This window comes from Euwallacea similis, chromosome 16 (assembly GCF_039881205.1).
Source record: "Euwallacea similis isolate ESF13 chromosome 16, ESF131.1, whole genome shotgun sequence".
Lineage (NCBI taxonomy): Eukaryota > Metazoa > Arthropoda > Insecta > Coleoptera > Curculionidae > Euwallacea > Euwallacea similis.
The window spans coordinates 3,216,649-3,242,093 of record NC_089624.1 but is presented as its reverse complement, the minus strand read 5'-3'; the positions used below and the strand labels follow the sequence as shown (position 1 = coordinate 3,242,093).

Below are 25,445 nucleotides of genomic sequence, written 5' to 3'. Positions count from 1 at the left end.
AATTTAAAAGACATTTTTTTCGTTCTCACTGATCAAGTGCTTGCAGAATTTAAATGCAGCAAAAGTCAGGCCACGATGTTAACACCTGCATTGAAATAACAAAGCTTCAAATCATACAACTTCAATTTTTACATCTTCTAATTTTTGTAAGCTAGCAGCTATCACCTGCTAAATTTTCCCAAGTAAAATCCGAATCGTCTTGTGTAGACGAATTACGTTAAACTATCACAGAGAAAATATTTATGCCGTTCACGAGAAAAGCTCTCTATTGGTTCTCATTTTATAAATTAGATTTACCAGTTGAACAGAGTTGTCAAATTACTGATCTCCAGCTTGGAATTATCTATATAGAACTGTCTGAAGATCATACAAAGGCCATTTTCAATTATCTTTGTCCTTAGTTCACTTTTTAGACACTACGATCATTACATCAAAATGATTATAGCTCCATTTCATACCATTGGAATTGTTAGTACCATGGAGGAGCTGAAATTTAAATGTCTTAAATTAGAAACTAAAAAGCAATGTTGTGATAACTATGCACCATCTCCATGAACGAGACACTGGTTTAAGATAAGACAACAATATTGGTTTGTAAATTTATTTAAGAGCAAGTAGGAATTTATAGATGATGGCTTATGCAAAATTTACACTATCGTATTAACTAACTATACGAACTCTTCATCGTGGCATTCTCGAAAACCTCATCTTAGAACGAAAACGATTGCATATTATTACGAAGCAAAGGAAAAAATAAATTAACGTGGATTTATAAATAACAAATTAGAATATTGAGGAGTCAATTATTTACAAAAAAAAATGTTCACTTTTACAGTTACCTTTAAACTTATTAGGGAGTAATCTGGACTTAAAATTGGTAAGTAAATTCTAGATTAGATTACTGTTGTGCAGGCGCTTTAGTTCGGGATTGAATATTACGTTTTACTGGGGAAAATGTGATTTTCATTATGTGATTAAATTGGAAGACGTATGAAGGATCTATAATTTTCATTTTTCGAGCAAAAAAGGACAGTTGCTGGGTATCAAAGCCGAACTAAAACAGCACGCACGAAATTTTAGTTGAACACATTGTCCTCTAGTGGTAGAGTTTGGCCCTGGTTATTCATCGTAAAATTTCGGCAATACTATTTACATCTTCTGTAACTTTGAACAGCAAAACTGAGGTATTCTGTGTGGGTGTATGATCCTGCTGGTTAGGTACAACTTAATACTGTCTGCTTATTATGTGTATTGGCCTTTTTGTAAAATGTATCAAAATAGCTTGGTTTATTTGAAACGCATTAGAAAAATAACGGGCACGAAAACCAGAGCCAATTATTTTGAAGTTGCCTAGATTTCTGGTCAAACTATCTATTCGTTAGGCGACAATTGAAAGGCTGAAGAAACGATGACTTCGTGAACAATCGAGACGCGTAAAAGATGGGCAACTTCAAATAAATTGTAGTCGATATTGAAAAGTATAGGCAAACATGTATAGAATACCTGGTTTCATTATATTACAATTACACACTATCCGTTAAATTAGATCTTAAAAATCTGCCAACTTACCAATGTAGTGATTTGCCTAAGTATCACTTGTCGGTGACCCATTGCGGGGGGTGCCAACAAGAAATTAATCTAAACAAGCAAAACGATTTTTCAGTGATTGGGAATATTGTTACCGATATCACGATTGGATCGTTTCACTTTTACCAAATTAAATAACCAATCGATATTGGGGACAATTTTACACAACAATCGTCTACATTATCGATTAACAATAAATTAAAAAGTGGGATAAAATGGAGGTTCACCTACGTATTTTCTTACCCTACAAATATACAGGACGTTTTCTAAACATACAGCGCAAATTTAAGACGATATTCGTTGAGTCAAAATAAGAAAAAAAAGTCCTATAAATGTGTGTCCACAATCGTTTCACTTTCGAACTATAGGATGTCGGAAATCATAAAATTATATCGGTTTTTCATTATTTTTTTGTAATGGTTTAATAACACATAAATTCCCCGGGAGTTGATCTGTCGAAGGTGGCCGTCAAAACAAATTATTACTAATAAAGCAACTAAAAATTAAACCTTTTTGCACCTTAATATTTTTTCGTGTCTCGTCCCGTTTTTGATTTGCAAACTCTCGTAGATATCTGAATCAACTTAATTAAAGTCAAAAAATTAAAATAAATGTGTAAAATCTTTAAAATATACAAAAATGGTTTAAAATTCAATCTTCTATATATCTAATATCGCCTTCAATTTGTGCCGCATGTTTACGAAAAACCCAGTACATACATACATATATACGTATCGAGAGAAAGGGAGAGAGAGCTGTGTAGAGTAATTTTCAATTAAAGTTTTTGCGCGTCAAAAGTTGGCAGCAAAATCAAAGCAGCATAATATTTTATAACATAAATGTATAAGAACTTTAAAACACGTGAGATATTTTTCTATTAACGCGTAAAATAAATTTTGCTCCACTTTCTGCGTAAACGCGAAAATTTCCAAACCATTTGTCGCAGAGAATAGACCTCCTATTTAATAGTATATAATGGTATAAGTGTGTCAGAAGCCTTTTAAAGTATGCACGCTATTAGAAAATACAACGAGTAGCTGAGTGTTTTATTACAGTTAAGGGCTTTAAAAGCTCTTATACAATAGTGTTATACAGTATTTTTTATAACCAGTGCATCAGTGCTACAACTAATTAATGCTTTTAAACATCCAGATATGTTATAAATTTGTCAAAGTGTTTGGACATGCCAGAACCTGTCATACTGTTTTCATAGTGACCAAAAATGCCTCATAAAGACCACAATAGCACAAGGCAACGTACTATAATTGCCGATTTTAATGCGTGGGCAATAAAAAGGTTTTTTTTATTTAATAGCAAAAGGCGTCAAAATCTTAATTAAAAAAAATTGGCATATTTCGTAAAATACATCAGCGAGCTAACGCCTTTTTTTGAAAAAAAATTAGTATTTCTCGCAGAATCGAAAATAATGTTATACGCAACTCATTTAAAAAATAAAACGATGTTATAACCTGATTAGGTTAACATTCAGTTCAATAGGATCCACAAGAAACCAAACGCCCTGCATACACCAAATTTGAACAACACCGAATATTGTAAAATGATCAGAAATTTTTACGTCGATATGAATTATTTTTTCCTATTAACGTACGGTAGCACCACTTTACTGCGCATTAACATTTATTATTGCAAGCTGGAAGTAGAACAATGACTTTGATTTGATATTGACATGTGTGCGGTAAAACTTCTTACGGCACAGGTGCGTGTAAAAACTATTGTACAATAATATTCAATTGAATTTACAAAAGACAAAAAAGTTAAAACACAAGCTCTCGTAGGAAAAATATTGTACCTAACATATGCGAAAATGTCTTTATCGCACTCGATTGCTGACAACTGCAATCAACATGTGGTTAAGTATAACTTTCCGCACTTATTAGATAAATAACTATTCTATACATAATGTTTCACGACTGAAATGGAGGGTGCCAAATCTTGAAAATGGTGTTCAATTTCTTCTCTTCAATTATACAAGTAAGCTAAAATTTCAATTTTTTAAATTAACCAAATTACAACAATGTAGATAAATCGACTACATGACTTTACATCAAGTAAAAAATTATCTCTCTAGATTAGAGTTTTTGTTATAGATTCATTTTTATTACCGGAAAGTAAAAAATATCAAATCTGCCGATACCAATTGTAATTTTTTTTTTCAAATACCTCCAGTATTAGTAGGGATTTTCGAAATACTACAAAGGTAAAATACTCCTTTCTTAAAGGCACACCTTTGCCTCTATTTACCCGAATCTATGTTTTAACAGTTTTTGAGATTTTCATGCAATGAGTCAAATTTGGTTCCCCTAACATTATATGTCCCAAAACATCTACCAATCTGTAAACTTCCTGCTCCAACTTAGAAGTCACATCATGTATATCTCTTAGTAGTATTACCTCAAAATTGAAGTAAACATTTTGTAACCTGTAGGAACTGCAAAGGAAACATTGAAAACCACTTTCACCCTTTAACATCATGTACTCATAGATTTTATTTAAAATGACTGACAGCTCCTTTACAAAGAAATATGATGGTGATCTTCCATTTAATCCGCACTAACAATTTTAAGAATCACATTATTTGCACGCTTTTTTCAATTGCATAATATACAAATCGATCTAATGCTCCTAAATCTCGGAGATTTAACAACATCACTGCTCTGTTATATGAGGTTTTCAGCTTGAGAAAGAGCTCAGTTTTGAGTACAATTCTATAACAAAACATTATTGAAATCACATAAAATTACAATTAATTTGTTCATCAATGCATATAAAAAAGACTAATAAGGATTAAAGGACCATTTGAAATTATTGGCCGTAAATGTCAAAACTAAAGATTTTTTTTGACAGTAAAAGGGTTTTGGAGCTTGGATTGAGGGCAACGCAAGCTAAAACCCCATATCACAGCTGTTTCTCTGAGGGCAGGACTCTGTTGACTTCGGACATGTCTTACACGGATTCCCAACAACATCCACTACAAAAAATACTCAAGTGCAGCTACAGGACCGTCTTCTTTCGATGTAAACGAACACAACCGAAATCAACAGACGCAGCATAGTCTTCTTCGTAACACGACCGATTTTCCCGAAACCCACACTGAAACTAGCATCTTAAAGGATCACAATATACTCTACACCCCGTCGGTCGGTCAAAATTCCTAAATTCATCTCAATCGCAACAGAAATGGAGTCGGGGAAAAACTATCAACAATAATATTAACAGTGGATACAAGAAGAATTTAAGAATCCAGACACTGGGGTACCACCTGCACGCTCTGATTCTGTTTCGACTGGTGCATAACCGGATGCGTCGTCAGCGTATACGGCAATGATCCCGGGCCGTGGTTCAGGTTGACAGCCTGTTGGGGCACCTGGTGGTATCGCTGCGGTACCTGCTGCATCCCTCGATGGGGGTGCGATCGCGTCGACGAGGGAGACGAATCGCAATCCATTGTTGCATAGGCCGCAGAAGGAGGCTGCTGCTGGGATTGATAAGGGTGGCTCGAGAAGGGGTCTCGAGGTCGGCTGACTAAATTTAACCCTGAAAAACAGATATATCTACTTAAGATTGATTTAAAATTATGGTTTGCAAATGAATTTTAAAAAAGGCATAAAATAGAAAATACACTGGTTGGTGTTCCATATAAAATTCCTGTATTAATATCGGCTTTAGGCATAAGTGGTTGTGGTGTACATATTTATTTTGGAAATTATTTTTTTTAGTTACTTTAACTTAATTCTTAGTTCTATGTGTAATAGGAAACATAATCAGAATCATCCCGTATACGTTTCTGATGAAAAAAAACTAATCCTGTGACAACGCCTAAGTTATACTACTGGATCTTAGAAAATTGCCATTTTATGTCACTTACTAAATGGATCTCGTTACCTTTATTGCAAGAGACAAGAGCTTTAAAGGTACACGAATATTAAACACAATTTTTTATTACATGTGTTCAGCAATATGACAATTAACTGACATTTTTAGACGACAAGGAGTGTTATGAATTTGTTAAAGTATTTACACGTGTGGAAATTTAAAATTCTAATATGGTTACCGTAGTAACCATACATGCATCATAAAGACCATTTTTCTTCAGCTTCAACACATTTCAGCGTGCATTAAACATCGATTATAATGCATGCGTAATAAAAAAGTTTTACATACATATTAAGCTTGTTTCGCTAATAGTTGATTTTGCGACCAAAAAGCGCTAATGTAATGTTGCTTTATTACACGCTGCATGGAGGATTTTAGCGTAACAGTTACTTTTTTTGGACCGACAGTTTTTCATATCTGTCAGTTCCAAATTTACCTCGCATTCTCCGTATAAGCTCTAATTGGACCATGTTATACTAAAAACTTCCAACCTTCATTAACAAATTAATACAATGTTGATTTATTTAGATTTAAAGTATTGCTTAAATAATAAATTTTTATTTTTTTACATTACACAAGTCGAATTTTCAAGGTCTGACTGACCTCGAATTAATTGGAAAATGCCTACAAAATGAAAAATAGAAAGTTTTGAGTTATCATACATAATATCTCTCTCATTTTATTTTTAGAGTTAGTAATTAATTGTGCTTTTCAATTAATTAAACTCTAAAAATAAATTTTCAATTATTCACCTTAACTACACTGTAAACAATGTAATACTAACACAATGGACTCTGCGGACTTCGAAAATCGACTATAACAGATTTAGTGACATTTCAATTGAATGGCACTAGAACGTGTTTAATACAGATTTAAGCCGTTTTACAGGCATTTTTACATACACAGTTCAACTGTAGAGAAATATCTGAAGAATATATTGACACAACTGTGAAAAGAACGTATTTCGCCTCTGCCCATTCTACGTCTAAAGTAAATAGAATTAAATCAACTTAGTGAAAAGACTTAAATTTGTAAATTTTGTAAAGCAAATACATCTATGAAACAGCGAAAATGTGTATTCATATACACGTGTACGGATGTTTCAAAATGTACTTTCATGCACAATAAAGACAACTCTACACACCTATTATGTTAAGTCAAATACCTGTATTAAATTAGAGTGGTTACTGATAACCATATCACTATGTTAGTCATTGGTTTGGGTTAGACCCTAAAATGAAGGGAAAATCCCAGTTAATACCAACACCCATTTTAAAGATATGCAATATAAACACTCCTTCAATGTAAGTCTTACCGTGCTGACTACCGCCCACATCAATCCCCACCACCGCTGGACTACTAGTGGCGCTGTTGCCAGCGGCGGTGTTCGTCCCCTCGTCTGAAGTTCGTTTAAAGAAACCGTGCTGCAACGCATAATACGGGGTGATCCTAGTTTTGGGGTCGTAATCGAGCATACGAGAAATTAGGTCCTGTGAAAACAACAGTTAAGATTAATGTGAAATCTAAGAGCTATAACCATGTTTTTATTATTTATAAAGCGATAGGTAGTGAAAATTTGTCATTCATATTGTTTGTTATTATTATTTGCTTGAAGTGTGCAAAAATAAAATGAGTAAAGAAAATGAAGATATCAAGACCTACCGCTTTACAAATAAAAACCACATGAGAAATACCTACAAAAGTAGTATAAATTTACCTTAAATTTGAGATAATCTGACTGAGAGTGTCCTGGTTCGCCAGCACGACGGCTGCCAGGTCCACCGTTATCCACGCCTAAAATATCCTGCAAGCGTCGTGCGCCGGGCGGTTTGTACTTTTTCCCATCTTTGCTCTTTTTCAAGATATATCTGCAAAAAGCGGAAGTATGAAAATCTCCAAACACTATATTAAGTTTGTGCAGACCTTCGGTCTCCAGGAACTTTCTCAAAAAACTTCCTCGTCTTCGTCGCCTGGTCCAGTAGATGTTTCGGAGGCATTCCCAACACCTCGACAATTTTGTTCATCTGGTCCACCTCGTTCGAGCCACTAAACAACGGTTCGCCCGTGTGCATTTCAACTAAAATACATCCTAACGACCACATGTCAATGGCCAAATCATACGATATTCCTAGTAGGACTTCGGGCGACCGATAGAACCTCGATTGAATGTATTGGTATATCTGAAATATCATCACCATGAAGACAACTTTTATTAGTAAATAATACAGTGTGTCCCAAATTGGTAATCGGCTATGATATAATGGGATATGATAATAGAATAATTCGAGGTTAGACTAAAAGTACTTATGCAGGATGCCACTCCATAGTCTGTACAAAACTCACAGATTTCTGATGTTGAAATTCGATTAATTAACTAAAGTTACTCGGGATTCGAATTATAAAACGGGGAAAAATGATGAAAAAAAATTACTTAAGATTAAAATCTTACAACATGGTAATACATAACATCGTACTCATTTTGGCAGCTAGCGACACGAAACTTGAGATCATGCATGAATATTATAAACCAAAAGAACCAATACCTTGCTGCAATACGTTTGTTAATAATATGATATCACCACTAATTTTGAGTGGATGTGAACCCTTGACTTTCGGGTTAAATAATGTAAATGCTATTTAATAAATAAATAAGGTTTTACGAGGACATATTTCACAAAATGCAATATTTCTTGACAATTTACCGAAGGTCTTATAGGGATAGAAAAATTCAGGATCCCTTATAATAGACTTAGATGTTTTTGATGCTTAAAATCTCTTAAATGAACCTCAAATCGCAATTTTAAGTGTCACCAATGGTAAATTTTATGAGAATTTTATTTATTTATACGGCACTTTTCTAGTATCAGGAAAATTTCGTAGGTAATTCTTTCGTGACCACCCAGTACAAGACAAATCTGGAACACACCGTATGCAGACGACAGTCTCACCCGTTGGCCCAACTGACAGGAGCTACCGAAGTCCACGATCTTAATCGCCGACCGTTTAGGATTGCACAGAAGAATGTTTTCCGGCTTCAGATCACAATGAATTATACTAAGTTCGGGTGTAGACAGGAACAGCAACGCCGTACACAATTGCTGGGCGAACTTCCGAGTCAAGTTGAGCGAAACTCCCCTGAAGTTGGTATTCCGCAATAGATCGTACAGGTTATACGAAAGTAACTCGAACACTAGGCATAGGTGATTCCGCCATATGAAATGTCTTTTTAATTTCACTACAAAAGACGAATAAAAATTGACGAGATCTAAGAGGATTTTTAAAGTAACCTTACCTATATAATACTTGTTCTCGGCATCAGCCTTATTCATCATCTCTAGCAGCTTTACCTCTATCTGAGCCTGGTTGAGAAACGGTTTCTTATTTTTAATGATTTTGACGGCTACATTACACTGTTCCGTGTGATCGAACGCTTTTACCACTTGGCCGAACGAGCCTTTGCCGATGAGGGAATCAATCTCGTACCTGCAATAAGTTTAATATGATTTACTTCAGTAGGGAGGAATCTTTATTACTTCCCATTGAAGTACTATTCAAAATTATAAAATAGTAGTGTAAGATTTATGTTAAAACAAGCTTAATGTATAAACATTTAAGGATCTTATTGATGTAGATCCTGGGAACATACATAAAAAGTTCAGCTAAGTATCTCAGAAACTGTAGGGGCTAAGGGAATGAGAGTTAGAGAAAAAATATTTGCACATCTGATAGTTTAATAACACCCTGTAGTCGGAAATATATGCATTTCTCACCTATATTCATATGGATTTTTTTGTAACATTACTGTGAAGAATCTACTCTACACTTTAGTCACTTGAATGCTAATTTACCCTGTGTATCGATCTTATCTGATTCTTGAATTGCTATCTCTAATTATTTTTACTGGCAATTGTTTAAGTATTACGGGAATACTTCCTGAATATTTTAACAAAATTTGAAAATAACATTACAGGAACCAATTACTCACATATTTAGCAAACATTTCTGTAACATATTTTTTAAATATAAAATATTTTTAAGCTGGAAGTATTGGAATTGATAGTAAAATAGGTCATACAATAATTTCAATAAGTCGCTACTCTAAATCCCTAAACATCGCAGTAAAAATAAACTAAGTAAAGTAATAAATATAAATAAATTAAAAACAAGAAATAATTCTTACAAACCTCTCCTCAAAAAATTCTCCTGGATAAATTAGCATTTTAACAACTTCCACCAATTTCTTCCACTACACACAAAACCTTCTTTCAGACTGACCATCTCTAGCATTGCTACTCATTTTTGTATTGCTTACATTAAATAATGACCCACCTAAACTCAAATAAACCCTCGAAAATCCCAGAACTCTTATTGCAGCAATTAGTGAGAAACATTGAAAAAGTACCTGCTTTGGACGATACTTCGAGCTTGTCTCGAATCAAGGGCCCAACAACAGTTAGTTCTGTTAATTGATATTGGAGCAAAATAAGGGATATAGATCAATAAAGCAATAAAATGCAAATATTTTGTGCTTTTACTACCTGGTGGTGAGTTTATTGTATTTTTATGGCCGAAGATATAAAATCCTAAACTTTGCCCTAAATAAATCTATCTTAGAAGGTCTATAATGTGCATAAAACATGACCGATAAGAGGCAAACATTTTTACCAGAACGTAATAGTTTTGCTTATCTAAATAAATTCTGTAAACAAATTCAGTGCAATTGGGTCAGCCACGCAGCAGGCATTTTCAAAGTCCGAAAAAAAAAGCAAACAAATCCTTAATGTAAAAATGGTCACTGCAAATAAAACCGAAACAAGAGCGGATGAATGTTTTAAAAGGTTTTATCAAAGGGGAATAATTCTGATTATAATTTCTGTACCCTTAATTCAGAATACTCCATAAGGTATTGTTTATATTTCGATAATATTTTATTAATGTGCAAATATCTCCTTTATTACTGACCTGTCCAGGAACTTTTCACCAGGTTTAATAATGTAGTCGTGGTTGTCATCATCATACCCGTCATTGTAGATTTTCCGTTCTTTCTTGTGGGAACTATCATCTCCTTGTATTTGAGCCGCCCTTCTTTTCTTCTTCGCATAGTAGACCTAAAAAAAAATGCGTCAACTTTCTTCAACACAATGCTAAAAATAATATAAAACAAAGGGGGGAGGGGGTGGCAGACGCAATTACAGGAAAAACGGAGTTTCCAAGCAATATGGTGCCCGGTCACGATTCTTCGATGTGTTGAGTTGTCGCCTGGGCCGTCACTTTTTGGTCGCCATAACTTTTTCAACGGACGCGGATCGCGTCGAGCATACGAAATAAAGCATATTTTATTTAAAACTGACTTTCGGATACGTCTCGTAACTGGAAACGTAAGCGTTCGGCTGCAGCTGCAACTATTACTCCGATTCTATTGTCAAAAGAGACGTTTAGGTAGGGTTCAGATAGATTCATTTACAGCTGAAAACACCAAAACACCAAATCGCTACATGAGAATTTCAATAATTTGATGGCAAAAGAGACAAATAATAAAAACTGGCAAAAAAACTCGTGACTTATTTCTATTACAAAAAAAAAAATTGTGACTTATTTCCTCTTTCAACATAATTTTTTTCTATAATGTCCAAAACAAAAGTCGCTAAAACATTGGAAAAAATAAAAAAATACTGGACAAAAAGTTTAAAGGATTTCAGAAAAAATCGCAAATTCAGTAAAAATGTAACACTTGTAAACTTGTGAACACACTTGTGTGTATATAAAATAGTTTGTAATAGAGGATCATGATTAAGTCTAAATATTCAGATTTAGAAGATTTTTACGAACAAAAAATAAAATGATGCCGCTTTATCAAATAGTATTTTCATTTCACTTAATGCAAAATTTGACATACACTATTTATGTGATATTAATTAAGTAACAGAAAAAAAATTATACTAAAGAAGTTGTGTACAATGGCATCCATTTTCTCTTGTACAAAAGTGCAACCTTTGCTGAAACTTAATATCTACTCTATTCTATAATTGAATATCATGTTTTATAATGGTGCATTTGTTACTAATGCGGTTCCACAAATTTCAATGGCCAAGTATACAAATTCTTTTAAAGGCCCCCTAAAGAAAAAAGTATCATTTGTTTAAATAAGTTGCGTTGTTCAAACGGTTTAGTAAAATAACTGTACCAACAAAATATCGCCCAATATTACCTGCCCACATGTTTATGTTAAACTCTCTTTGGTAATAATGGGTTATTATAGCATATAATTTTTGATCCGAATATTCCTGGCTGTTGCGAACATTTTATTATTTTTCGGAGTAAAGCACACTTCATCCGTGAAAAGAGTGGTCTTGTGAAAGTCATCATCTAGGATGAAATTACAAAAAATCATCCTGAAGTCTTAAATCTTGCGGGAACACTTTTTGAATTTTTCGAAAATGGTATGGATGCAGCAGATCGCACCGTATAATTCGATGGACCGTGGACTGTAGTGTATTAAGTTGCCGGAATATTCTTCGGGTACTGGTTTGGGGTTCATTTTCAATACAGTCTAGAACACACGCCTCTCATTTCGTGCGTTCACTGCGTAAACGGGTCCTCCAGCGTTATTTAGGTAAGGAGAACCCGTTCCCCAAGCTCTTCGTTCAAAATTGGCAAATGTTCGACGATTTGGAATAAAACGGCTATGAAATCTTCTTCAGTTTTCCTCAATATTACTGGGGCAATTACCTTTTTAAGACTCCAATACCAACAGCACATCATCTTGACCATTAAATAAAAAATTTTCAGCCATTTTTACCAATAAACAGCACGACAAACAAGACGTGTAAGGGATTTGATTAAACTGATGCATACATTTAAGTAATATCATATTTGACCACAATAACCACAAGTATTTTTTTGACTTCATCGGTTTTGCTCTATCTCACAAAAACGTCGTTTTCTCAGAAATAGACAGTTTCTTAAAAATATTCTTTTAACTTCCAACGTCCTGTATGTTTCCGGAAATCAAACGAATCCGAACAAAGGTTTTTAGGAACTTTTTTCTGATTTTGGCCCAAGAAATTAATTTAAATTTTTACCGCATATTTAAGAAACACTCTGTACACTAGATAGTCATATGACTGGGCTTTTAGTGAAAAATCGATATTGTAACTATTACAGGAATGTATATTGGTACTTACCTCATTGATGTGTTTGTAAGTTTTAATAAGGTCCACACTAAGTTTCCTCAAAGGTGCGGTGGATGGATCCCGGAATGTAAGCGGTATTCGAGCTTGCATCGCTTGGATGTCGGTGGAAGATGGGGCGCTGCTGGCGAGAGTACCCGACATGGTACTGCAGAGGGGATCATCCGCCACCAGTCTTCCATAGAGAGGCACATGTCGCCTTTGGCCGCCCGGATCCCCGCCACTCGAGCTTGATATCGGTACTGGAAAGACAGGCGAAATTCAATTAGATCGACGTCGCGATGCGAGATTACGAAGAAAAATAACCAATAAATAAATTGCTGATGAGATTTCCTCAGTTCGTATGAAATCCACTTCAAGACTAAGCAATATTTCATTTTCAAGTCATTTGGCGCGCTAACCCCCGCTAATCCCGATATCTCGACCTGAGCCCTGGTAACAAGAGGGCCCCGCAACAGTTGGCCTATGCCGGGAGGGGTGGCTGCACTCCAGTGGGGCGCAATACTCTCGTTACCGGAAAAATGCCAAATCGTGTATGATTTTTCATGCAGAAAGTCCGATTATTCAAAGAACGAATTTGTTCATGTAGAAAAATCTACTTTTAGTGCAGTTAACACCATTAGACGAGTATAGATTTCACCATTAGACGAGGCCTTGAAGACGCTAGTTTGCTACTCGACAAGATGCTGCGTTGAAATAGAAAAAAAAGAAACCCTGTGCATTACTTTTACGGTAAAAATCCAAGCTAAAGTGGCGAAATTTAATATGTTTAAAATTTAATATTTCAAGATTAGAGAAGCTTGAATCAGGGCTGTAAATGAACCATTTTTCGGTCATAGAAAATCGAAAATCGTATTGTTCAACTTATACAAAAAATAGGTTTTTCCTAGTATTTTTCTTACATTACCGAAAACAAAATTAAGTCAAAATCATGAGGAAATTATTCCACTTGTGAAAATCAAAATTTGCCTTTAATGTTTAGACTTTTGAGTGTTCAACAATTAAAGGATTGCAGATAAGTTTACTAAAACATTTTGATAAATTTAATATATGTACATATTTCTGGATTAAGTTATATTTGAATTAAAAAACACTTTGTTTTCAATAAGAAATATTCCGAGGATACAGAGACCAGGACTACTCACTCTGAAAGCACAATTACAGAGGCGATTTATTGATTACCCAGTTAATCATACAGAGTTCCACAGTTTTTAAGATATTTCCTAAAGCACTGGTCATAAATCCTGGGACACATTATATTATATTGCAAGACGTGTTTTAAACAATTAAAAATAGATGTCCACTTTCAGTTATCATCCGGTATGGAGTGTGCCACTTAAAAAATTTAACTTTAATTATGCGGGTAAGCCATATGTTGCAGGAAAAATGCACGAAGCCTCTGAATTTTACGTGAGAAAATCTATCGGACATAGTTTACATTTTTTTGAAATGTGAAAACATTTGACTCATGTTTATGAGGATTTGAAAATGGCGACTTTTTGGAAATAAACGTATGTCCTTCGTTCATTAAAAAAAAAAAAGAAAAAGAGTAATGTTCGAGAAAATCGCATCGTTTTATCGCCATTAATAAGTGAGATACTCGGCAAAGGAGCAGACTGTACTTATTTCAATCAACTGTCGTCCATTAAACATTATGTACACGGAAATTTTATCTAACACAAACGCATGAATAAGGTAGAGGTGTACCTCATACTCAGCGCAGTGTTTCTAGCAAGTTACACGTAGGAGTGCGTCGACTGCTGGTTCATTGTTTTATTTATGTACTTTATAGTTCTGCGTGAAGCTTCTCTTGGACAAATCGTATAATTTACGCGTTATCTAATTTTTCGTCAAATTGTTACGGAGGTATGTGAAATTTAAAAAAAAAAGAAAAATTGCCTCTTATATAATATCGGAGGTAAGTAAGATAATCCCCTTATTAGTAAATTTTTAGCTGGAAATAATCTTCTTACAAGTGAAGCTATCAACATGCTTACTTGCAGTCTTCTACAAAGCGATTAGGAAAATGATGAAGCATCGAATTTACAAAATATCGAGTGTCTGAAGATGCAAGTAAATATCCTCCATAGAAAACAAATTTCTCGAATGCTCGCTCTATAAGTGTAATATTTTTAGTTTAGTTTGGCATAGTAAGAAAATGTCAATGGTGTATGATTGTTCGGTGCCGAAGACAAAGCTTCCGATGTGGAAGATGTTGTTTGATGATCCAAACAGAAATACAACTCATTCTGACGGGGAAGTCAGATGTAGACATCGAACCCGAGCTTGAAGAAAATTGTAAATTAAATAACAGTTAGAAGGCAAAAGTTAGAAGTGCGAGTGATACAATATGGAATGAAACAATGCACACGCAAACCTTGCGATAAAATACATTTCATGAGAAGCCTGGCCCAATAGAATTTACTGAGAATTTATCTCCACTTCAAATATTCAAACGTATCATATCTCATGAGCTGTCATATTATCATATGAGAACCAAACATGAGACCCTATAAATGTTACAATTAATACAACACTTAAAATCCAAGAAAACCAAGTAAATCGCGGTAAGAACTTACTACTGAAGAGTTTGAGGGATACCTTGGAATATTAATTAATAAAATTGAATTAATGAAAATTAAATAGTTATCGCAATTCTGAACACATCAGAGAGCTGTGGAAACGCGATATCTATCCTTTGTATGGTGCGACTTTATCAATAAATAGATTTTGTGCGATATGGCAATTTAACAAGTTTTATAATGACGAAAGGAAAACAAAAAGATTGCCGACAGATAAAACGGTTGTAAGGCCTGCATTCCTTTAACAATGAAAAACAGTAAGGTAAGATGGAAAGATTTCTACCTATTCCTCTTTTCCAAAAAACGGAAAATTTGTTCATTGCCTCATGCATGATAATCATGAGAATAATGATAATATTAGTGTACCAAAAAACAAATTTGAAATGAACTACTGTAACTCCACAAAAAGTGGCATTGATAACATGGACTCTTCGATGGGCACGGCTTTATTTTATAACGCTATTGATATATCGCGTCTGGTTATATTACCTATAATAAAAATAACAGGATAAAGTCGTCATCTAGTCGGAGAACATTTTACAAGGATTTGAGAACAGTATATCTATGATTATTATTAACAAACGATCACAGACTCCAAATGCAGTGGAAATGTTTTCTAATAAAAATGCTATATATCTGACCAACTCATATTTCAAAGGGATCTAACACCTACATATGAAGAATCTAAAAGCTACCTACGACTTAGCCACGAAATAGCAGGACATACGCTAGTCATAGAACCTATTTATTTATGGTGAACACAGTGCAAGGAACAAAGAAAAATGCGAAAATCATGCTGTGTTTCAACAACTGTTCAACAATGTCGCACTTACGTTTTTGTAGACAACCCTGCAATAAAATATCTATTATTTTTCCATATCATTGCAGGTTTTATTTCGTGATACAGTTTATCAATTTTCACAAAGCTACATACATACAGGGTGGGCCACCGAAAACTTTCCACCGCAGTTTTTTATCCTATGATGTAGAAAAATCGAAAACGCTTGAACCTGTCAACATTAATTTCAAAAGGGTCTTATTTCTTTGGCAATCATTTTCCCAAGTGTAACCTCTAATCATCCCCTAATAAGGAGGTGACTTCTGCCCTAAAAAGTTTAAGTGGAAAGAGGTACGCATCATATTATCTATCATTTTAAATAGCATTAAATTGCCTTCTCAAGTCACCTTATTTTCTAATTTTAGATGACCAATTCTTGAGAAATTATAATAAATAAAAAAATAAAAATTGACGGGCTCGAACGTCTTCGTGTTTTTTACATCACAGGACAGGAAACGTAAGTAGAAAGTTTTCGGTTAGCCACCCCGTATATATCTATCCGCATAGCAGTATGGATTTAACTCTTTACTATTGAATTTTTCCTTTATTCAACAGTAAATATTCAGATTGTTACCGAAAAGCTTTATTTTATCGTGGTTTAAGTTGTCACCAAAAAACTACGCATTTTGTATATTCAAAAAAAGGGTGCATCTGTGCCCTTCCGCGTACAGGATGGTTAATCTAAATATTAAACACAAAAAAATATCTTCTAGCCTGAAAAGTCCGAAATTCTTCCGTCTATCCTTCGAAAACAAACCACTGCGTGCCTGTTTCCATTGTGGCGTCTGGAAATCCTGAGTCTGGATACGATTTGCCAGAACTAGGTTGCGCTTTCCACTGTCGCCTCCGCAGTTAACATCACGTATTACGAGTGTTGAATATCATAAGAAAATTACCAGTTTGATTCGGACATAATTCTACAGTTATGATAAAATATCCCTTTTCTGTTAACCAAAGGATTAAAATTAATTTTGAATATCTTGTGACAGTCTGGAAGGCGTAATAGGAATTCTCTTTAAACTTCAGGTTAATACTGTCGAACGTAACTAAACGATAGACAGCAACGAGTAATAAAATAATTTTAATTAACGAGCAGTCTGGATGAGTACTATAAAAAATTGACGTTTCCAGAAAATTTAATGCTTGAATTAATCATAGTGGCTGAAAATGCGACTATAACAAAGTAATTTTAATTAAACAAAAAGAACCACAGGGAGGAAGTTAATTCATTAATAAAGACTGTATTAGACCTGACATTTGCAATATGAGGCTAGTTTATAGGAAACGCAACCCACACGTTAATTATATGATAATTCCACTTATTTCAATCTACATATTACGGATACCATGTCGCGGAGGCGCTATGCTGAAAAACACAGGAGACATGCTACACATCTCCTGTATCCCTAAATGCAAAAATTTTGGGGAATATATTGTAATTAACTTTTTTTCCGACCTTCAATTCATTAGCCTTGCAAATGAGGTAACTTTTTGATTTGCAAAAAATGCCGTAAATTACAATAAAAACTAAGATACAAACGCCCTAATTTGAATGTGGTTTGTTGTAGAGTATCAATTTATCTTTTAATATTCGACTCGTAAAAATAATTCTTTTATTTCATTTTTAGATCCAGAATAAACAATTTCCAATCGTCGCTCCCTACATGTGTTGCAATAAAACTCATTTAATCTGTCAATAAAGTGACAAAGTCAATTGTTCCTCACGGTAAAATGGTAATTTTGAAACAGATAAAATTGCCTGTAAAAATATACAGGGTTCTCCATAAATTAAAAAACTTACAAACCACTTCCCGTTAAACCGCAACCAGCAATAAATGTCAGTTGGGCCTAATAAATGCTGAATCGTCTCGATCCACAGACTTCTTTTTGTTAGTCGAGCTTGCGAACTTTAGTCTTTAGGGCCTGTAGAATTTACTTTATTATTCGAATTTTTTTACTTTTTCTAACCACAGAATCTGTTTTTAATTCAATTTTTAGGATCTTTCTGCTCTGTATGATTTTGTAAATTGTAAAATGAAGACTAAAAACAATCCTTCAATGCAGCCTGAGATCTATTTAACGAAAATTGAATATTAGTTATAAAGGGTGATCATTAAAAAACCTCAAGTAGGAATTCAAACGTCACAGGCATATCTAGAATCAATTCATCTGTTGATCAAATATTTGATGGTAAATAATAAGTTGCTTAATCGACGCCGTATATTTATGGTTCACCGCCTATTGCTATTTTTTTAAAATATTTTCACTTGTTATTTGGACATTTACTACAGTAAACCACAGAGAGTGGGAAAGAATACTAGGAATTAGAAAATATGGTATAATAGAAAGAAATATCAAGCAATATGTGTGAATGTTAAAATTAAAAAACTGAGAAAATGGGAGAAACAAAACCCAATAAAATGTTTGAAATTTTGTAAAACAGCAACAAGACAAAATGTAAAAGAAAAATGTTTACCAAAAATGTAGGAAATATATTGCAGAGCACAATATTGAGGAATGTTTTGCAAACTAGGAAGTAATTTGGATTATATTAAATTAAATCAATGTTGAATTAATGGTAAATAGGTGAATGTGGTCAATTTGACTATAATTTATGAAAATGTAAAAAACTGTGATACCTTAAGTATTACCACAATGTTTTCATCCAAACGTTAATTTTAAGTTAAAAATATAACCGTTTATTTCCGAGTAAATTTTTTTGATAAAGATTAACTAATTTGAGGGTTGAGGTGATAACACATTTATCTTCCCTTCTATGTTCAATGTCCAAATTATGTTTATAGAATGATCAGAACGCAGGGTTACATCGGATTTTTGACTCGATTTTTGGTCATTACTTCAGCAAATGGATTTTTAAATTGCTTTCGATAAATAAATCACTCCAATTGAAACGCATTCTAATAAAAAATAAACTGATCTGCATAAAATTGGCCAAAACATTCGTCAAAGTGTTTGAATTTAAAGCAAGAACATTAGCTATCAATCTGATAAAATTTCTTTAAAATTGTTAGGTAATTCATAAGTTCTCATATTACTGGCAACGAAGAGACATAGCAACACAAAAAAATCAACCTTGGGGATGATTTTGAACGATATTTTGATCAGCGGGCTTGTTAAGAATAAACCAGGGTCATTGCTAAATAACTTTAGCGCACCAAAGCCAACAAATTATTTAAGGTAACTCATTAATGAGCGGTTAAAACGAATATTGAGGTATAGTTTATGAGATGGATGCAAAAATGAGAAAAAAACTTCAAAATAACTTACTGTTAATAGAAGATTTATTTTCTGATAGAAATAGTTTAAGTCTGGAATTTTTAGTATTTACGCAGAACTAGGTACAATGAATATGAAGCAACTAATAAAATTACAAAATGAAAATTTGCAAGCAAATCAGCTTTGCGGTCATTCTGCTGGTTGCAATTGATTATTACAGATAGATAGAGAATGAAATTGAGCAAAAAATAAAGCAGATAATTGAAGAAATTAAGCAAACAATGAGATGTGGTTTTTAAACGAGGGTGAAAGTTAACATATGGAATTTATAATTACCTATATGAACTTATACTTACTGTTAACATATCCCGTAGATTGGAACTCAATTGAAGTCTTACCTGAATAGTATTTAAAACTAGGAAGCAAGTGACTAGAAAGTGATACCATCTCCGAATAGCTTTGAGGTTTTGCCAGGAGTAAGTTAATAGCCAGCAACCAAAATAAAATGAAGGTTTATTTATATTTGCATTTTTTGCTTTACCGAAGTGGACAACACGTTCCGGAAATGCGACCTTACTTACCTACCCAAAATTCAAAAGTCATGCCGCGCATGTAAGTATATATGTAAGTATACCCCTTGGTATATACTTATCCAGAACGTGAATCATGAATTTCAAATTTCCAGATGTTTCCACACTTTCTAAAAACCTCTATGACAGCGTAGGTAACACGAAATTAGTAGGTCAACAGCATTCTTTCACTAAAAATACCAACATTTATTTTTAACGATATATGCAGACAGTTCCGCGCACTTTGTGCAGACGATGATCCATTGTCTCAAAAAGTGAGAATGCAGTTTTGAAGCTATGCGATGGTGGGTTCTCACCACCTACTGCTAGACCGCAAAGAAGGTAGGCAATGTTAATTTTTTTGTCTCTTACGGCGAAAACCTCCAATGAAATAGCAAAGCAATTATTCTCAGAATGCGAATATGCAAAATCGAGCGATCAGCGGACAATTTAGTTCAATGTCCTTCAAACCTACCGGCAATTAGGAATATGATTTATCAAGATCCTTCCAAACACGGGCGGTCGCCAAGGTTTGGGTTCAATCAACTGAGCCAGGTTATTTCCGCGAAACGAGTCCCAACAATTGAGAGTGAACAATGGAAATAACGAGGAAGTTTCTGAATAGTTCAGAACGCACTGTCAAAAAATGTCTTTAAATTCTATAGTGTGAAGAAAAACCCATGAACATGTGGGTTTCAATAAAAAAAAATTAAAAAAAACTTAAATGCGTGTTTGCCGAGAATCCATCCGGTCGGTTCATGGTACACTGCGCGATATAACTGTTAAGCCCCCGTGTAGAGTCAAAGACACGCGGTTACCAAAATATCTACGGGTTCATTCACAGGTACCATTAATTGGAAGCGGTTCCTGTCCCCGCATTCTGGCATAACAAGAACTCTGCCCAGAAATTGGGAGAGCTTCATAAATTTCAAACAGTTACTGTTGCAATCGTCGCAAAGAAGTCGGCTACATCCGTGATTTACTTCCTCTTGCTGTCACTTGCATCGTTACGTTTATTACTGTAAAAGTCTACCTCTAAATTAGATTTAGGAGCGGGAGGGGAAGGTTTTTTCGGGGCGGATTTCGCCCTAAATTGGATTAACTCAAGGTGGTTGGAACTAGTTTTTTTATGCCCACTACGCTCTATTCCTCATAAAGTAGTGAAGGCCAATAGCGCATCAAATAGGTGTACCTGCATTTATAAATAAACTAAAATGCTTGGAAACCAGAGTCTGAGATAACAAATTTAGGTCAATGTCTAGCTATCTCAGAACAAAGTTTACGGCACTAAAAATAGATAGGCACACATTGGGAAGATTTTTTGAGGTTATTAATACTTGGAAAGTTGAATAAGAGGGTGTTCTATAACTGTTCCAATAATGCCCATATACATTTATATTTTTTCTCCGCCGCACATTATAGGTTCTACAAGGCAAATATTCACTACAGGATGACGCAGTGGATATTTGCCAAACATAGAAATTACTCACTTTACATCCTACAAACTTCCCACAAACGAATACGATTCCAGAAAATGCTATCATTTGGAAATTGCCTTTGGTAAATGGAGGAATTGCCAAGTGAGAAAATGATAATCTACTCACATTAAAACATAAAACTTCTTCCTTAATAACTAAATCCAGAATCGTAAAAAAAAACAGAAATCGAAATGATATTAGAAAAGTAATATTTATACCTAAATATCAAAAAGCCTGGATTAAAGTTACAGGGGTATGAAGGCAGAAAAAGTTTTCTTCTATTCTGGAAGTTTTCAGTTGCAGTTTCTGCTCCAACTGGCCGCCTTGTGCACAGAAGCCAAAACATTACAAAGATCAAAACCAAAATAGCCCGCAAAATAACACAAAATCGCAGTTTCTGGAATATTGGTAAACAAGCTACTAAATACGTACATCTTGAAGGGGAATCCTTATTACTTGATTTGGCATAAAATCGGCATCATTTGGTCGCAGCTGCATTATTGCAGGATTAAATATTTTAACCCATGGATTGACGTAAAAAAACATTTAAAAAACGATAACTTCTTCCAGTCCACATCCAGGGTTATATAGAAGTTACGCAAAACATCCAATAAAAACATTTCAATAACTTTTACGACCAATATGCCACGATTTCAATTCTTCTCAAATACAATTAAATCATCTTTTAGAGCAGGGTTACAGCAGTATCATTTGCCCTGCCCTACAAACCCTCTTATTTATTGTAATGCATAAATAAATAACACAAAATAAAGAATCTTTATGTTTTTAATATGAATTCGCATACCTACATACATACTTTTTAAAGCAATAAAATTGTGGTCCTAAAGCAGAAGCGGATAGGTTAATAGATTTTGCCTAATAACACATAGGGTTCTACCTTAGCATCACAGATATATGGCGATCTAAATACCTAAATGAAAACAAAGGGAATCGAGAGATCGGGAGACCTCATTGTTGAAATTCCTGATTTGGAAATTCATTCAAGATCTGTGCAACAAAAATTGGTTGAAACGAAACTCTACAGCAAACACCGAATCAAAAAACAGGTGGTTTTAGAAACAAACCATCTTGGCGGGCTTACACTTACAAGACAGCATTTAAACTGGACTATTTAGTAATGAATCTCGATATAACGTCTTTTAATTCAGATGGAATGAGGCGTGTAATGCGCCTGTTTAATACAATATTGCACACAACATATGCTACACCCACAGTGAATGGACAGGGTAGTATATTATTATGATGCTGTTTCATGCATCCAGCTGGTTAATTGCACTTCATAAGAAGGATTATAGATTGATTGGTATATAGGAACGTACTCTAAGATATTATGTTGCCCTATGCTGAGTGAGAAACATTCATCTTGCCTTGTCTAGGTTAGATGATATTGTCTCTCTTCTCACAGAAAAAAAGCAACATCCTGTGAGAAGATGAGTATCCTCAGATTCCTTACTACAGGAGTCTCAAAAAACATTCTCTCATTAAAAAAATAAACAAGGCTTGGACAATAAGGGAATTTCTACTACCCAAAATTGTATATTTAAAACATAAATAAATCCTTTAGAAAGTTAATTGATAACATATACTTATGAGTGTTATTTTTATTTTAATTAATTATTTAAATGTATGTGGTTGTCTGTTTAGTAGAAATTTTAATATATTTGCTGAATGGTATGTTTTTATGAATAGTTGCATTACTTTTATCAATAGTGTGTTAAAAGTATTGAAGGTCCCCCCAGCACCTTTGACCTCTTAGAAATCCAGATATTTCTATTAGCAACAACAATACCTATACAAATGTCATTGCTGGTATAGCAATGATCCAATCACATGAAGAAAGCCATTAACACCATAAAAATAGAGGAATTTCAATTGATGTGAAAAATGAATTTTAAATATTATTTACATTATTTGAAATGTAAGTTTGTGAATTTTGGTCCAAACTTTAATGGTCAAATACCAAGGCTGTGCCAAATTTGTATTTGTCATGTTTTTAAAACAAGTTGTCATGGTGACCATTGCAGGTAACAAACTACTTCAAAACAAAGGTAACCAAACCACTCTACCATCCAATGTTGCTACTTCATAACTTGTGAAATATTGGTAGTTTCCAATCATCAGAAAAACATTAAAACAAAAATGACATTTAATCAACCTTTTAAAATTAATGTAATAGAAGTATTTTAGATAATCAAGATCCACTGAAAAACTAACAGATCCTGGTATTTATCAACTATCTCGCCAGCAACTATCAACACTACAATGTAAAAATAACCAAAATATGGCAGCAATATTTACAAATTTTCTTATGCAAATAGCCCTATTGCTTTTTTATTTTTCAAGGAGTTACTTGAGTTAACTCATTCACAAGTGAACTTTCTGTAATGTTTGTTTACTTCAGATATAAATTGTAGAGCTAAACTAAAGGCTAAACACTCTGAAGAGCTCACCGAGGACTAACTGGAGGATACTACTTGTTCAGATAATGGACCTGTCTCGAGTAACTTCAGCAGAAATGGATTAATTATGCATGTTAATACTAGAGATTACTTACTTTTTTGCTTGTTCTTATCCATGAGCATATTAACGTGGTCGTGTTTATGCCACGCCATTGAAGGAGGAGAAACCATATAAAGAGGTCAACCAAAGCACCCCGCCGGACCACCGCCTATGGCGACGAATTCGTCGCCCAAGGGTCTTTTACAGGGTCTCCTCCGTCGCCATGCTCACTTGGACTTAGTAAACAATCCCGCGTGCTCTAGGGCCACTAACCTTTTATCCACACCACAGTCCGCAAGGTGGATTTCCGGATTAGTTCCACACGAATCCCTACTGCACAACGGCTTATACTTATAAGCGTACCATTTCGTCAATGATGTGGAAACGCGAGGAAACATATTTGCATTTCGTCAATGCCGCCATTCGAGATGTAAACATTTAGGAGAAACGGCGACGTCAAAGTAGAAAACACGAAGGACGAAGGACGTAGCCTCGACGCTCCACGAAATCACTTCTCTCTGCCTACCTTCCCTCAGTCGCGCCGAATAATGGGTCTGTCTGGGAACCACGACGGACGTAATGCAAGGGTCAAAAACACCAAGCAAAACAATAACAACGACGAAGTAGAAAAGCACTTATCACCCCGCGTTATTGGTCTCTGGACTGGAACGTGCCCGGAAATGGCCAGTTTTCCACTTTTCGGTTATAGAAAACACACTAAGCACAACAAAATACTACACGTGCGTTAAAAGTGAGGAATTATTCGAGGCCACTTCCACAATCGGTCGACTTCTAGAGCCTCTTTCGCCATGCCACTGGCACTGTCCCTGTTGAGAATTTAGCCGCGGTTTTACACACACACACAAAAGGCGGCTCACTTTTTGGGAAGTCCTTTAACTCATAACACATAACAATAATGATTTTTTCACTTGAAATCACTGCACGACACAAGGAAATCGGAGGGCGACAATCGCTCCCATTCCCGTTCCGAAATATTTAAGGGAGCAGGGAGCATCAAACGAAACGAATGGAGAAATCCGAGATAAATGTCGAATGTCAAACTTTGGCATATCGGACATGCGCATACGTAGCATTCCAAATGTCGAAGTCAAGGCGGTAGCGGCAAGAAAAGTCCGCTAGAGGGCGGGAAGTATAGATGCTCAAACTACTCCATTCAGAACCAATTCAGATTTATCACGATTTTTCCCACATTTTGATTTAATCACATTTTAACTTATTTATTAACATTAGTTGTAATTTTCGCCTCGCTTGTAATCTTATTATTCCTGTAATGTGACATACTACTGAAACGTATATATGTAAATATAAAAATTCATATTAAAAATATAAAGGTTCTTTATTTTATGTTATTTAATTATGTGCTACAAGGAAAGCGGTAGTAAGAGCGGAGCGCTGTGTTGTTTTCATGCTTCACTTGTTAATTATAGGTTTCTATGTTCTTTCTTGTGGCAAACATTAATTTCTATGTTCCTGTGAATTTTCCCAGTTAAATTTTTAAGCTCAATTAACTTAAGAACTGATAGATCAAA

At 34.5% G+C, this 25,445-nt stretch overlaps 1 protein-coding gene across 3 annotated transcripts; it reads right to left on the bottom strand.

The window, feature by feature from the left end:
* Positions 1–587: 587 nt before the first annotated feature.
* mnb (minibrain) lies at positions 588–24,944 on the bottom strand. Of its 3 annotated transcripts, XM_066398078.1 has the most exons (10): positions 19,685–19,901; positions 12,666–12,913; positions 10,444–10,589; positions 8,774–8,964; positions 8,430–8,716; positions 7,405–7,661; positions 7,199–7,349; positions 6,797–6,971; positions 6,647–6,712; positions 5,012–5,142 (listed from the first exon to the last, which is right to left on the bottom strand). In XM_066398078.1, exons 1-9 carry the CDS (start codon positions 19,773–19,775, stop codon positions 6,693–6,695), a joined length of 1,566 nt encoding a protein of 521 aa, XP_066254175.1. In that variant the 5' UTR covers positions 19,776–19,901; the 3' UTR covers positions 5,012–5,142; positions 6,647–6,692. The 3 variants fall into 3 exon arrangements, with proteins under 3 accessions (XP_066254174.1, XP_066254173.1, XP_066254175.1); XM_066398077.1 differs by lacking the exons at positions 6,647–6,712; positions 19,685–19,901 and adding an exon at positions 23,951–24,944 and having other exon boundaries at positions 588–5,142; XM_066398076.1 differs by lacking the exon at positions 6,647–6,712 and having other exon boundaries at positions 588–5,142.
* Positions 24,945–25,445: the final 501 nt, after the last annotated feature.